At 44.2% G+C, this 16,085-nt stretch overlaps 1 protein-coding gene across 1 annotated transcript in view; it reads left to right on the forward strand.

Moving 5' to 3' along the window:
- The window catches only part of LOC109881087 (protein unc-13 homolog C), a 222,597-nt gene that overhangs the window by 13,405 nt on the left and 193,107 nt on the right, over positions 1-16,085 (forward strand). Inside the window, exon 2 of the mRNA XM_031829463.1 lies at positions 1,585-6,005. Coding sequence (XP_031685323.1) covers positions 1,868-6,005 — 4,138 coding nt within the window. The 5' untranslated portion in view covers positions 1,585-1,867. The remainder of the gene's footprint in view (positions 1-1,584; positions 6,006-16,085) is intronic.

The following is a 16,085-nucleotide window of genomic DNA, read 5'->3' on the forward strand; positions in this document are numbered from 1 at the left end:
TTCTGGTGTAAATCTGAATTGGCACACTATTCCCTTATTCCCTTAGTATTGCAATACTGTTAAAGCCCTCAGCCCTGTTATTTCAATGATTGTAGTGCTCTACTTCTGCCTTAGAGCCCTATGGCAATAATAAGGCCTTTACTTCAATGATCAACTCTCATAATGTAAATCATAATAATGATAATATGTACAGTATTTCCCCCATACCTTTCTATAATAGCGATCTTTGTGAGCCAGAATAGAAAGCATCAGCCTCTGGGGGCATGGTGTGTAATGGGTCAGAAACAGGACAAATCTCAGTCTGCCCCAGTAGAGGTACCAGGAATGATCTGGGTCAGGGAGTAATGACGTTACTATATCGAACACATCAAACCATGCATACTCAGTACTATCTAGACCCAGTCACTGGGTTCAGACCCACTCATTTCACTGAGTCTCTAATTTGAGATGAATAAAATATAGCTAGTTATTTTATCCTGATTAACATAGTGTCAGAGTGTGGTTAGAGTGTAATTGTGTATTTACCTCGGGCGAGCAAGAGAGCCGGGCCTCCACAGCAGTATGTGGGGACATTGTGTGTTGGAGCATTATGATGTGTATGTGTGTGGTGTGTGTGGTGTGTGTGTGTGAGGTGGTTTATCAGAGCATTTTAACTACTGAAGTAATTATAGCCTGCCTCCTGCTGTAAAAAGGATGCATATAAATGTGGCCATTGGCTCTATTGACAGTGAGAAATCCATACACACACACATACACACACAGCCTACACATTCACGCAAACACACATGCAAGATATGCATTCACGCACATACACACATATGCAGACATATACACACAACTACACACAACACACACACACACACACTTCACCATAAAAGCACTAGCAGAAGATTCTAGTGGTGGACAGTCCACTTAAATTGATTTTTGTTGTGATGCATGGACCTCTTACTTTATTTTACCGAAATTAAATCAAGCATACTCATTGGTTGTGGATTGTGTGAATCCCATCCTACTACAGTCTTTGACGGTCCACAGTGAGCCTGTGACGATTTTCCCAGTGTGAAACTGTAGATATTATGGATTTTTATGTGTGGCTCACAGGGTTTCACCTCAATGATATCAGATTAATCCTTCTACATGATAAGAGCATTGCTGTTTTCTTGCTTTTTTCAATCCTAATATCTCTGTGTGCTATATTATCTGATGATAAAGTATCTGTGTCCTAGGATATCTGTGTGCTAGTATCTCTGTGTGCTAGTGTCTCTGTATGCTAGTATATCTGTGTACTAGTATCTCTGTGTGCTAGTATCTCTGTGTGCTAGTATCTCTGTATGCTAGTATATCTGTGTGCTAGTATTTATGTGTACTAGTATATCTGTGTGATAGTACATCTGTGTGTGCCTGAGTATCAGTGTGCTAGAGTATCACTGTGCTAAATTATGTCTGTGCGATAGTACATCTGTTCTATAGTTCCAATGTGTTATAGTATCTGTGCTAGAATATCTCTGTTATAGTACCTTTATGCTTCAGTATCTTTCTTTTATGCCTTTACTAACAGTTCCTATTGTTTCTCTCTTTTTGCAGAGCAATGCGTCTGGTCCTTTGGAGAGCCAGTGGATTTCACAGTGATTCCCATCCCCCACTCGGATATACAGAGTTGAAGTTTTGACACAAGCTCTTCTAAGCAGGCCTGTCAGAGTTGTGTGTCTGCCTGGGGGTTGACACTCCTTCCTCCCCACTCCTCCACCAACACCACCAACACCACCGCTGGCTCCTTCACCGCTGGCTCCTCCACCGCTGGCTCCTCAGTCCGAGCAGAGCTGCTCCACTGCATCTTTAATAGACGTCTCTCAAAGCATTGCCTTCCATGGTTTCTGCCCTGCTCCAGACTCTATCATCTTACATCGTGAAGATTTGCAAAGGAATGTTTACAAAGAAATTGGCGAATCCCACAAAGAAGAAAGAGAGTAGCGACAATAAAGAGCCCAAATTGACCACCACTGATTTGCGTGACCAAGGTAACCTGACGCCGACACTCTCCACCACTCTGAAAACCACAGTGAAAAAAATCAGCAAATGCTCTTCGGCGCGTAACATCTCTCTTGAATTAGACGACGGAAAAAACGACTGCTCCTCTCTCTCACCGACTTTCAGTTACCGTGTAGCGATAGCGAACGGACTCCCGAAAAATGCTCTTCTGCTGAACAATAATGAGAGTATCTTCCAGGAGATCCTCTCCATCAATAGCGAATACTCTGACTCCCTGAGCGAGGCCAAACCTGTGCGTAGATTCGATGAGCAGAAATCTCACACCATGCCAGTGAGACGGAACAGGAAGAGCCTCATTAGTCTGGCGCCCTCCGATGGCAGCTCAGAGGGTGAGAGGGTGGAGCGCTCAAGTCTGCACACTCTCCGACTTGGAGCGCTACGCAAGCTGAGGAAATGGAAAAAGAGTCAGGAGTGCGTGTCTTCGGACTCCGAGGTGAGCAACTGGAGGAAGACCCTGGGTATCCGGAGCAAGTCCCTGGACCGGGCTGGGAGGCAGCAGAAGTCGACCTCTGCCTTAGAAGCCGGCTCCAGCTCTACAGGCTGCATCAACCAAACCCAGGATGTGATGGAGATGATCTTTAAGGAGCTGCAGGGCATCAGCCAGATCGAGACAGAGCTTTCAGAGCTCAGGGGACACGTCAATGCCCTGAAGAACTCCATCGACGAGATCTCCTCCAGTGTGGAGGTGGTGCAGACCGAGATCGAACAACTGCGTACTGGCTTTGTCCAGTCCCGGAGAGAGACACGAGACATCCACGACTACATCAAGCAGGTCAGCCACCAGGCCAACAAGGCCAGTCTGAGGTTCATAAACGTCCCTGAGGAGAAGCTGGAGAAAACTGAGAGTCTCATCTATCACATTCTAAAGGACAAAATGGGATTTGCTGAAGCACATAAAACACTTAAAATAGAGCTAGCCCATCGGTTAGGGCAACAAAGAGAATGTTCCAATGCAAAACCTAGGCCTATTATTGTAATATTCTCAACCCCCTCAGATAGAGATTTAGTTTTGAAAAAATGCTACAAACTGAAGGGGACTGGTATATCTGTATCCACTGATAGCTTAACGACTCATGTGAAGGAAAATAAAAATAAAGGAGAAATGTCCTCTTCTCAAACCTATGAGAGCATGGACATTAAGGTCTCAGCCAAGGACAAAGCTGAGAGTGATGACTGGGACTCTATGGACAGTGACAAGGAGCTAGACGAACTAAACAGGAACAAATATGCAATGGTGGTGTCTAAGCCTGTTCACAAACATAAAGCAGATAAAAAGAGGCACGGTCACCATGAGCACGGTAGCCGGTCTGCGGATGAGGCAGGCTACTCTGCCTCAGTTCACTACGCTGATGACTCCTATGATGAGTCTGACAAAGCCTCCAAGCCCTACTATGGGGACCTCACCCCCGGCTGGCTTTCTCAGAGCGACTACTCCACACCCAAGCTCAGCCGCTCCGAGTCTGACTGCTCCAAGCTCTGCCAGTCCTACTCTGAAGACTTCTCAGAGAGCCAGTACTTCAGCCGGCCCAATGGCAGCTCTCTACTATCCTCCTCAGACCAGGAGCTGTGGCAGAGGAAGCAGGAGGACATGGCGTCATCGTGGTACGCCAGCCAGACCCTCAGCCAGGAGAACCCTCCGTACACCGAACCCAACGAGGCCGAGACCACAGAGACCATCGACAGTGGGGTGAGCAATGGGCTGGTCTGCATGTCTGGGGATAGGAGCCATTACAGCGGCTCACAGCTGTCTCTGCAGGGAGACCTCTCCCCATGGAAGGACTGGCCTCACCTGGAGCAGGGAGCAGACTCCGGGCTGGACGCTTCCACAGAGCAGAACTTGGTGTCTGAGGTCAGCAGCCCCTTTGACCCAGCTGCCATCCCTGGCTTCCCTGAGAACATCACCAAGTGTCAGGAGGTGGACCTGGCATTTGAAGGGGAGGAGACTTTCATGTTGGATATGGTGGAAAGCACCCTGTTGGACACCGCCTCCCTGGAGATCACCAAACAGGAGAGTGCCCGGCTGGGTAGTGCTCCCCCCACTACTCTTTATACAGCCCCTATCATAGCGAAAGAAACTGTTGTAACACCACCTGTCCATAAGCCTAAAGCTAAAGAGACTGCTAAAACACTTCCTAAAGAAACTTCTAAAGCAGCTCCTAAAGCTAAAACACCTCCTAAAGAGTTAGCTAAAACTGTTCCTAAAGAGGTTGCTAAAGCTATTCCTAAAGAGGTTACTAACACTATTCCTATAGAGGTTGCTAAAATTATTCCTACAGAGGTTGCCAAAACACCCAAAGAGGTTGCTAAAACTATTCCTAAAGAGGTTGCTAAAATTATTCCTAAAGAGGTTGCCAAAACACCTAAAGAGGTTGCTAAAACTATTCCTAAAGAGGTTGCTAAACCTATTCCTAAAGAGGTTGCTAAAACTATTCCTAAAGAAGTTTCTAATACTCTTTATAAAGTGACTTCTAAACCGGCAAAAGAGGTTGCTAAATCAATTGCTGAAGAGGCTGCTAAAACTATTAAACTAAGAGAAACAGCCAAAATGATTCCTAAAGAGAATGTTAAAACACCTCCTAAAGAAATTGTTAAAGCTATTCATACAGAGGCTCCTAAAACACCTCTGAAAGACACTCCCAAAACAAGTCCAAAAGAAACTCCCAAAACAAGTCCAAAAGACACTCCCAAAACAAGTCCAAAAGACACTCCCAAAACAAGTCCAAAAGAGGCTGTGAAAATACTTCCCAAAGACACTCCTAAAACAAGTCCAAAAGAGACTGTGAAAACACCTCCCAAAGACACTTCTAAAACTCGTCCAAAAGAGACACCTAAAATGGTTCCTAAAGGGGCATCTAACACACTTCCTAAAATGGCAGCTAAAGAAGCCCCTGAACTATCCACCCAAACATTCCCTGAGCTTGATGTCAAACACAGCTTCCAACCGAGCCAGACCAAGTCCTCTACCATGTACCGTAGCCAGAGCGAGATCCGGTCCGAGAATGTTGTAGAGGAGGTGCCCAAGTCCTGGAGCAGCCGTCTCAGTATCGACCTCACCGACAAAGCTCCGTCCTTTAGCTTTGGGTTCGGCTCTACCCTGAAGAAGGCAAAATCAGCCCTGGAGGTGGTGTGGAAGTCAGGCCCTCCACCTAGTGCCGCTCCCCCGGAGCCACCCCCAGACTCAGGATCCTTCATGGGCCGCTTCCGCACACTGTCCACATCCACGGCCAACGACTCCAGCACCACCATTGACTCAGACGTCTACACAGATTCCTTAGTCTACAAGGCTGAAGATGAAGACGAGGCTGCCGCTGGTGACCAGCTGGAGGACAATGAGACCGCCTATGTCGGGGTGATGGAGCAGGTCCTGGCCAACCTGGAGAACCGGTCCAACGCCAATGACACAGAAGAGACAGAGGAGTTTGAGGAGCCCATACTGGATTATGATCCTGATGCCTCTCAGGATTATGTCTCTGAAGACTATGAGGCTACCACCCAGGATTACGAGGACTCTGATGAAGTTGAGGCCACCCAGGAGGCTGCAGTCGTTCTGGAGTATGACTGTAGTCTGGACGAGCAGTACGACGAGGAGTACAGTGAGGATTACGTTGATGATGTCATGACGGGGGACACGGCAGAGGACACAGCAGAGTATGAGGCCATGGTGGAGTATGTCGAGGTGGAGGAGCCTGACGAGGAGGAAGAAGAGGAGGAGGAGGAGGAGGAAGAGGAGTTAATGGAGGACATGGAAGAGGGGGATGAGATGGAGGAGACCTCCGAAGCGTCTGCGTCGGAGAGGACGGAAAACCTAGAGGATGAGAACAAAAACATTCCGGAGAAGGAGGAGATGCCTGCAGAGGCTCCGCCCAAAAAGCGCATCCGTCCTACGTTTAAGGAGGCTGCGCTGAGGGCCTACAGGAAGCAGATGGATGAGCTTCAGCAACAGATCCTGGCTGGAGGTAGCTACACCTTCTCTTTACTACATTTTACTTCACTTTACTACACTACACTTTAATTCACTTTACTACACTTTACTACACATTACAACCGGATCTGGTTCGCACTGTATAACCAACTGCTATGGTAGTTGTCATGCCAAGTTTGACCATTGGATCTGGCAAGACAGCACAAACAGATCTGGGACCAGGCTGCTACACTTTGTCTTCTCTCTTTACTCATCTTTGGCATTGTATCAGTGTAGTGCAGAAAGGGTTACACTATATTACTCAGAGTTTTACTCAGTTCAGGTCATAAGGTTCAAATTATGGTATGTATGTAATAACAAAGTCATTACATTATCCACTGTGGATATCAGTCATACAGTTAACAGTACAGTAACATGTAAAGTATGCACTATAAAATAGATATGTTTGTGTACTATCTGACTTTGATCCATGACATTTGAACACAGACATTTATCTGAGATGTGGAATGATTGGTGTCAGTTGAACATGTCTTTGGTAGAGAATCCTTGAGGATCAGACTGAGGCCTGTAGTGGAATATGTATGAGCGCCTGGAAACCCCCAGCGTCTGTTCCACCGGTGTTGGGATTTCAGGGACTTTTAGGTTGACTTTGACTGTTTGATTTGCTCCTGGCATCTTCTGGAATTGGTCATTGATTTTGTGCTTGATGCTAATATGAAGGGACGACTGTTTTCTTTGAAGGTGGGCAAGGTTAGTGTCAGGGTTAGAGGTATGTATAACATAATCCTCATGGTGCAGCACTTTATAGCTGACTTAAACTGATGAATTTTTATTTTAGAATGCAAGGGTCTTTTTTCAGTTGGAGAGTTGTCTGATTTTTGTGAGTATGTCTCTTCCTCATGAACATTTTATGGCTCTAAAACACCCATGTTCCAGGGCAAAATGAAAAGCAGATTAGCTCAGACTCAAACAACATGGATTCCATCCATTACCATCGACCATCAGGGATATTCGGACAATTAAAGCAAAAGAACGCACTGTTTCTGACAGCTTAGAAATATGAACTAAAAACTAAACCTTAAATTCAAGTGGTGTGTGTTTACCATGCCTGGAGCCACATTACCCTTTCCATTTAGTGAACTAGGTCTATTCTCCACATTACCCTTTCCATTTAGTGAACTAGGTCTATTCTCCACATTACCCTTTCCATTTAGTGAACTAGGTCTATTCTCCACATTACCCTTTCCATTTAGTGAACTAGGTCTATTCTCCACATTACCCTTTCCATTTAGTGAACTAGGTCTATTCACCACATTACCCTTTCCATTTAGTGAACTAGGTCTATTCTCCACATTACCCTTTCCATTGAGTGAACTAGGTCTATTCTCCACATTACCCTTTCCATTTAGTGAACTAGGTCTATTCACCACATTACCCTTTCAATTTAGTGAACTAGGTCTATTCTCCACATTAGCCTTTCCATTGAGTGAACTAGGTCTATTCTCCACATTACCATTGCCATTTAGTGAACTAGGTCTATTCTCCACATTAGCCTTTCCATTTAGTGAACTAGGTCTATTCTCCACATTACCCTTTCCATTTAGTGAACTAGGTCTATTCTCCACATTAGCCTTTCCATTTAGTGGACTAGGTCTATTCGCCACATTAGCCTTTCCATTTAGTGAAGTAGGTCTATACACCACATTACCCTTTCCATTTAGTGAACTAGGTCTATTCTCCACATTAGCCTTTCCATTTAGTGGACTAGGTCTATTCTCCACACTAGCCTTTCCATTTAGTGAACTAGGTCTATTCACCACATTACCCTTTCCATTTAGTGAACTAGGTCTATTCTCCACATTAGCCTTTCCATTTAGTGGACTAGGTCTATTCTCCACATTAGCCTTTCCATTTAGTGAACTAGGTCTATTCTCCACATTAGCCTTTCCATTTAGTGAACTAGGTCTATTCTTCACATTACCCTTTCCATTTAGTGAACTAGGTCTATTCTCCACATTAGCCTTTCCATTTAGTGAACTAGGTCTATTCTCCACATTAGCCTTTCCATTTAGTGAACTAGGTCTGTTCTCCACATTACCCTTTCCATTTAGTGAACTAGGTCTATTCTCCACATTACCCTTTCCATTTAGTGAACTAGGTCTATTCTCCACATTAGCCTTTCCATTTAGTGGGACTAGGTCTATTCTCCACATTAGCCTTTCCATTTAGTGAACTAGGTCTATTCTCCACATTAGCCTTTCCATTTAGTGAACTAGGTCTATTCTTCACATTACCCTTTCCATTTAGTGAACTAGGTCTATTCTCCACATTACCCTTTCCATTTAGTGAACTAGGTCTATTCTCCACATTACCCTTTCCATTTAGTGAACTAGGTCTATTCTCCACATTAGCCTGTCCATTTAGTGAACTAGGTCTATTCTCCACATTACCCCTTCCATTTAGTGAACTAGGTCTATTCTCCACATTAGCCTTTCCATTTAGTGAACTAGGTCTATTCTCCACATTACCCTTTCCATTTAGTGAACTAGGTCTATTCTCCACATTACCCTTTCCATTTAGTGAACTAGGTCTATTCTCCACATTACCCTTTCCATTTAGTGAACTAGGTCTATTCTCCACATTAGCCTTTCCATTTAGTGAACTAGGTCTATTCTCCACATTACCCCTTCCATTTAGTGAACTAGGTCTATTCTCCACATTACCCTTTCCATTTAGTGAACTAGGTCTATACTTCGCATTACCCTTTCCGATGAGTGAACTAGGTCTATCCTCCACATTACCATTGCCATGTAGTGAACTAGGTCTATTCTCCACATTACCCTTTCCAATTAGTGAACTAGGTCTATTCTCCACATTACCCTTTCCATTTAGTGAACTAGGTCTATTCTCCACATTAGCCTTTCCATTTAGTGGACTAGGTCTATTCGCCACATTAGCCTTTCCATTTAGTGAAGTAGGTCTATACACCACATTACCCTTTCCATTTAGTGAACTAGGTCTATTCTCCACATTAGCCTTTCCATTTAGTGGACTAGGTCTACTCTCCACACTAGCCTTTCCATTTAGTGAACTAGGTCTGTTCACCACATTACCCTTTCCATTTAGTGAACTAGGTCTATTCTCCACATTACCCTTTCCATTTAGTGAACTAGGTCTATTCTCCACATTAGCCTTTCCATTTAGTGGACTAGGTCTATTCTCCACATTGGCCTTTCCACTTAGTGAACTAGGTCTATTCACCACATTACCCTTTCCATTTAGTGAACTAGGTCTATTCTCCACATTAGCCTTTCCATTTAGTGAACTAGGTCTGTTCACCACATTACCCTTTCCATTTAGTGAACTAGGTCTATTCTCCACATTACCCTTTCCATTTAGTGAACTAGGTCTATACTTCACATTACCCTTTCCATTTAGTGAACTAGGTCTATTCTCCACATTAGACTTTCCATTTAGTGAACTAGGTCTGTTCTTCACATTACCCTTTCAATTTAGTGACCTAGGTCTATTCTCCACATTACCCTTTCCATTTAGTGAACTAGGTCTATACTTCACATTACCCTTTCCATTTAGTGAACTAGGTCTATTCTCCACATTAGCCTTTCCATTTAGTAAACTAGGTCTATTATCCACATTACCCTTTCCATTTAGTGAACTAGGTCTATTCTCCACATTAGCCTTTCCATTTAGTGGACTAGGTCTATTCTCCACATTAGCCTTTCCATTTAGTGAACTAGGTCTATTCTCCACATTAGCCTTTCCATTTAGTGAACTAGGTCTGTTCACCACATTACCCTTTCCATTTAGTGAACTAGGTCTATTCTCCACATTAGCCTTTCCATTTAGTGAACTAGGTCTATTCTCCACACTAGCCTTTCCATTTAGTGAACTAGGTCTATTCACCACATTACCCTTTCCATTTAGTGAACTAGGTCTATTCTCCACATTAGCCTTTCCATTTAGTGGACTAGGTCTATTCTCCACATTAGCCTTTCCATTTAGTGGACTAGGTCTATTCTCCACATTGGCCTTTCCACTTAGTGAACTAGGTCTATTCACCACATTACCCTTTCCATTTAGTGAACTAGGTCTATTCTCCACATTAGCCTTTCCATTTAGTGAACTAGGTCTGTTCACCACATTACCCTTTCCATTTAGTGAACTAGGTCTATTCTCCACATTACCCTTTCCATTTAGTGAACTAGGTCTATACTTCACATTACCCTTTCCATTTAGTGAACTAGGTCTATTCTCCACATTAGACTTTCCATTTAGTGAACTAGGTCTGTTCTCCACATTACCCTTTCAATTTAGTGACCTAGGTCTATTCTCCACATTACCCTTTCCATTTAGTGAACTAGGTCTATACTTCACATTAGCCTTTCCATTTAGTAAACTAGGTCTATTCTCCACATTAGCCTTTCCATTTAGTGGACTAGGTCTATTCTCCACATTAGCCTTTCCATTTAGTGAACTAGGTCTATTCTCCACATGGCATAGCTATGCCAAGGTGGCATAGCAGTTCAGACGTCTTTTGTCCTCGTCTTGTCGTGTCCTGTATATATATATATATTTACAACTTTTTCACATACATTTTATTTTTATTTTCCATCAACTCATCTTCAAAACACTCTCCTGCAACCCGCCTCACCAATGTATATTTATAAAAAAGTATTATTTACCTCAGATCTGTAATCCTCCAAGAAGCTAGCCAGAAACTCCAAGAAGCTAGCCTGCAACTAGCCAGAAGCTAATCCAGAAGCTAGTTCAGAAGCTAGTTGGCTCCTTTACTGGTAAGTCGTTGGTGTTCAGCTAACCACGGTTTGTGGTCATCGGCTATCCTTTGGCTCGAAAGTCTATCGCCAGTTCTGTACGGCGCAGCGCGGCTCGGAGCGGAGCTTACCGGACCAATTTTTCTCTCCATGTCCCTGGATTTCGACTGCTCTCTGGACATTCATGCCCGGATCTCACAGCTAGCTAGCTGCTATCCGTGTGACTATCGGCCTTCGTCGATTCCGGAGCAAACATCAATTGTTCCGGAGCTAGCAAGCTCCGTCAATCACTCCTGAGTTCCATCAATCGCACCTGGGCTGCAGTCGCCTATCCGGACCCGTTTTGCTGCCTTCGCGGAGCCCCACCGGGCCTTCACAACTGGACTGCCGACGTTATCTACCCGAAGGGGTTATTCGGCTGGCTCCTCCGTCGCGACGTTACCTGAACGCCCATCTGCGGCCTGCTAACCGTTAGCTGTCTTACCGGCTGCTATCTGAATAGACAATCGGACAATTTTTTTTATTTTTATTATTATTATTATGTTTTTTTCTTGGGCCTCTATAACTATATCTATTGTTTTTATTTTTGTTGTTGTTGTGTGATTTGGATTGATCCCCTCTACCACACGGAACCCCACTAATCTACTGACGGAGCGCAGGAGGTGGCTAACAACAGACCTCCATCCTATGCTAGCTTGCTACCGATGCCCTGGCTAGCTGTCTAAATCACCAACCAACCTCTCCACTCACCGGACCCTTTTGATCACTCGACTAAGCATGCCTCTCCTTAATGTCAATATGTCTTGTCCATTTCTGTTCTGGTTAGTGTTTATTGGCTTATTTCACTGTAGAGCCTATAGTCCTGCTCACTATACCTTATCCAACCTATTAGTTCCACCACCCACACATGCAATGACATCTCCTGGTTTCAACGATGTTTCTAGAGACAATATCTCTCTCTTCATCACTCAATACCTAGGTTTACCTCCACTGTATTCACATCCTACCATACATTTGTCTGTACATTATACCTTGATGCTATTTTATCGCCCCCAGAAACCTCCTTTTACTCTATGTTCCAGACGTTCTAGACGACCAATTCTCATAGCTTTTAGCCGTACCCTTATTCTACTCCTCCTATGTTCCTCTGGCGATGTAGAGGTGAATCCAGGCCCTGCAGTGCCTAGCTCCACTCCTATTCCCCAGGCGCTCTCTTTTGACGACTTCTGTAACCGTAATAGCCTTGGTTTCATGCATGTTAACATTAGAAGCCTCCTCCCTAAGTTTGTTCTATTCACTGCTTTAGCACACTCTGCCAACCCGGATGTTCTAGCTGTGTCTGAATCCTGGCTTAGGAAGACCACCAAAAACTCAGACATTTTAATTCCAAACTACAACATTTTCAGACAAGATAGAACTGCCAAAGGGGGCGGTGTTGCAATCTACTGCAAAGATAGCCTGCAGAGTTCTGTCCTACTATCCAGGTCTGTACCCAAACAATTCGAACTTCTACTTTTAAAAATCCACCTCTCTAAAAACAAGTCTCTCACCGTTGCCGCCTGCTATAGACCACCCTCTGCCCCCAGCTGTGCTCTGGACACCATATGTGAACTGATTGCCCCCCATCTATCTTCAGAGTTCGTGCTGCTAGGCGACCTAAACTGGAACATGCTTAACACCCCAGCCATCCTACAATCTAAACTTGATGCCCTCAATCTCACACAAATAATCAATGAACCTACCAGGTACCTCCCCAAAACCTTAAACACGGGCACCCTCATAGATATCATCCTAACCAACTTCCCCTCTAAATACACCTCTGCTGTCTTCAACCAAGATCTCAGCGATCACTGCCTCATTGCCTGCATCCGTAATGGGTCAGCGGTCAAACGACCTCCACTCATCACTGTAAAACGCTCCCTGAAACACTTCTGCGAGCAGGCCTTTCTAATCGACCTGGCCGGGGTATCCTGGAAGGATATTGATCTCATCCCGTCAGTAGAGGATGCCTGGATATTTTTTAAAATGCCTTCCTAACCATCTTAAATAAACATGCCCCATTTAAGAAATTTAGAACCAGGAACAGATATAGCCCTTGGTTCTCCCCAGACCTGACTGCCCTTAACCAACACAAAAACATCCTATGGCGTTCTGCATTAGCATCGAACAGCCCCCGTGATATGCAGCTGTTCAGGGAAGCTAGAAATCATTATACACAGGCAGTTAGAAAAGCCAAGGCTAGCTTTTTCAAGCAGAAATTTGCTTCCTGCAACACTAACTCAAAAAAGTTCTGGGACACTGTAAAGTCCATGGAGAATAAGAACACCTCCTCCCAGCTGCCCACTGCACTGAAGATAGGAAACACTGTCACCACTGATAAATCCACCATAATTGAGAATTTCAATAAGCATTTTTGTACGGCTGGCCATGCTTTCCACCTGGCTACTCCTACCCCGGACAACAGCACTGCACCCCCAACAGCAACTCGCCCAAGCCTTCCCCATTTCTCCTTCTCCCAAATCTATTCAGCTGATGTTCTGAAAGAGCTGCAAAATCTGGACCCCTACAAATCAGCCGGGCTAGACAATCTGGACCCTTTCTTCCTAAAATTATCTGCCGAAATTGTTGCCACCCCTATTACTAGCCTGTTCAACCTCTCTTTCGTGTCGTCTGAGATTCCCAAAGATTGGAAAGCAGCTGCGGTCATCCCCCTCTTCAAAGGGGGGGACACTCTTGACCCAAACTGCTACAGACCTATATCTATCCTACCGTGCCTTTCTAAGGTCTTCGAAAGCCAAGTCAACAAACAGATTACCGACCATTTCGAATCTCACCATACCTTCTCTGCTATGCAATCCGGTTTCAGAGCTGGTCATGGGTGCACCTCAGCCACGCTCAAGGTCTTAAACGATATCTTAACCGCCATCGATAAGAAACATTACTGTGCAGCCGTATTCATTGATCTGGCCAAGGCTTTCGACTCTGTCAATCACCATATCCTCATCGGCAGACTCGACAGCCTTGGTTTCTCAAATGATTGCCTCGCCTGGTTCACCAACTACTTCTCTGATAGAGTTCAGTGTGTCAAATCGGAGGGTCTGCTGTCCGGACCTCTGGCAGTCTCTATGGGGGTGCCACAGGGTTCAATTCTTGGACCGACTCTCTTCTCTGTATACATCAATGAGGTCGCTCTTGCTGCTGGTGAGTCCCTGATCCACCTCTACGCAGACGACACCATTCTGTATACTTCCGGCCCTTCTTTGGACACTGTGTTAACAACCCTCCAGGCAAGCTTCAATGCCATACAACTCTCCTTCCGTGGCCTCCAATTGCTCTTAAATACAAGTAAAACTAAATGCATGCTCTTCAACCGATCGCTACCTGCACCTACCCGCCTGTCCAACATCACTACTCTGGACGGCTCTGACTTAGAATACGTGGACAACTACAAATACTTAGGTGTCTGGTTAGACTGTAAACTCTCCTTCCAGACCCATATCAAACATCTCCAATCCAAAGTTAAATCTAGAATTGGCTTCCTATTTCGCAACAAAGCATCCTTCACTCATGCTGCCAAACATACCCTTGTAAAACTGACCATCCTACCAATCCTCGACTTTGGCGATGTCATTTACAAAATAGCCTCCAATACCCTACTCAACAAATTGGATGCAGTCTATCACAGTGCAATCCGTTTTATCACCAAAGCCCCATATACTACCCACCATTGCGACCTGTACGCTCTCGTTGGCTGGCCCTCGCTTCATACTCGTCGCCAAACCCACTGGCTCCATGTCATCTACAAGACCCTGCTAGGTAAAGTCCCCCCTTATCTCAGCTCGCTGGTCACCATAGCATCTCCCACCTGTAGCACACGCTCCAGCAGGTATATCTCTCTAGTCACCCCCAAAACCAATTCTTTCTTTGGCCGCCTCTCCTTCCAGTTCTCTGCTGCCAATGACTGGAACGAACTACAAAAATCTCTGAAACTGGAAACACTTATCTCCCTCACTAGCTTTAAGCACCAACTGTCAGAGCAGCTCACAGATTACTGCACCTGTACATAGCCCACCTATAATTTAGCCCAAACAACTACCTCTTTCCCAACTGTATTTAATTTTAATTTATTTATTTATTTTGCTCCTTTGCACCCCATTATTTTTTATTTCTACTTTGCACATTCTTCCATTGCAAAACTACCATTCCAGTATTTTACTTGCTATATTGTACTTACTTTGCCATCATGGCCTTTTTTGCCTTTACCTCCCTTCTCACCTCATTTGCTCACATTGTATATAGACTTGTTTATACTGCATTATTGACTGTATGTTTGTTTTTACTCCATGTGTAACTCTGTGTCGTTTTATCTGTCGAACTGCTTTGCTTTATCTTGGCCAGGTCGCAATTGTAAATGAGAACTTGTTCTCAACTTGCCTACCTGGTTAAATAAAGGTAAAATAAATAAAATAAAATAAATTACCCTTTCCATTTAGTGAACTAGGTCTATTCTCCACATTAGCCTTTCCATTTAGTAAACTAGGTCTATTCTCCACATTACCCTTTCCATTTAGTGAACTAGGTCTATTCTCCACATTAGCCTTTCCATTTAGTGGACTAGGTCTATTCTCCACATTAGCCTTTCCATTTAGTGAACTAGGTCTATTCTCCACATTAGCCTTTCCATTTAGTGAACTAGGTCTGTTCACCACATTACCCTTTCCATTTAGTGAACTAGGTCTATTCTCCACATTAGCCTTTCCATTTAGTGAACTAGGTCTATTCTCCACATTACCCTTTCCATTTAGTGAACTAGGTCTATTCACCACATTAGCCTTTCCATTTAGTGAACTAGGTCTATTCACCACATTAGCCTTTCCATTTAGTGAACTAGGTCTATTCTCCACATTAGCCTTTCCATTTAGTGAACTAGGTCTATTCACCACATTACCCTTTCCATTTAGTGAACTAGGTCTATTCTCCACATTAGCCTTTCCATTTAGTGAACTAGGTCTGTTCTCCACATTACCCTTTCCATTTAGTGAACTAGGTCTATTCTCCACATTACCCTTTCCATTTAGTGAACTAGGTCTATACTTCACATTACCCTTTCCATTTAGTGAACTAGGTCTATTCTCCACATTAGCCTTTCCATTTAGTGAACTAGGTCTATTCTCCACATTAGCCTTTCCATTTAGTGAACTAGGTCTATTCTTCACATTACCCTTTCCATTTAGTGAACTAGGTCTATTCTCCACATTAGCCTTTCCATTTAGTGAACTAGGTCTATTCTCCACATTAGCCTTTCCATTTAGTGAACTAGG

Source organism: Oncorhynchus kisutch, linkage group LG8 (genome assembly GCF_002021735.2).
Source record: "Oncorhynchus kisutch isolate 150728-3 linkage group LG8, Okis_V2, whole genome shotgun sequence".
Lineage (NCBI taxonomy): Eukaryota > Metazoa > Chordata > Actinopteri > Salmoniformes > Salmonidae > Oncorhynchus > Oncorhynchus kisutch.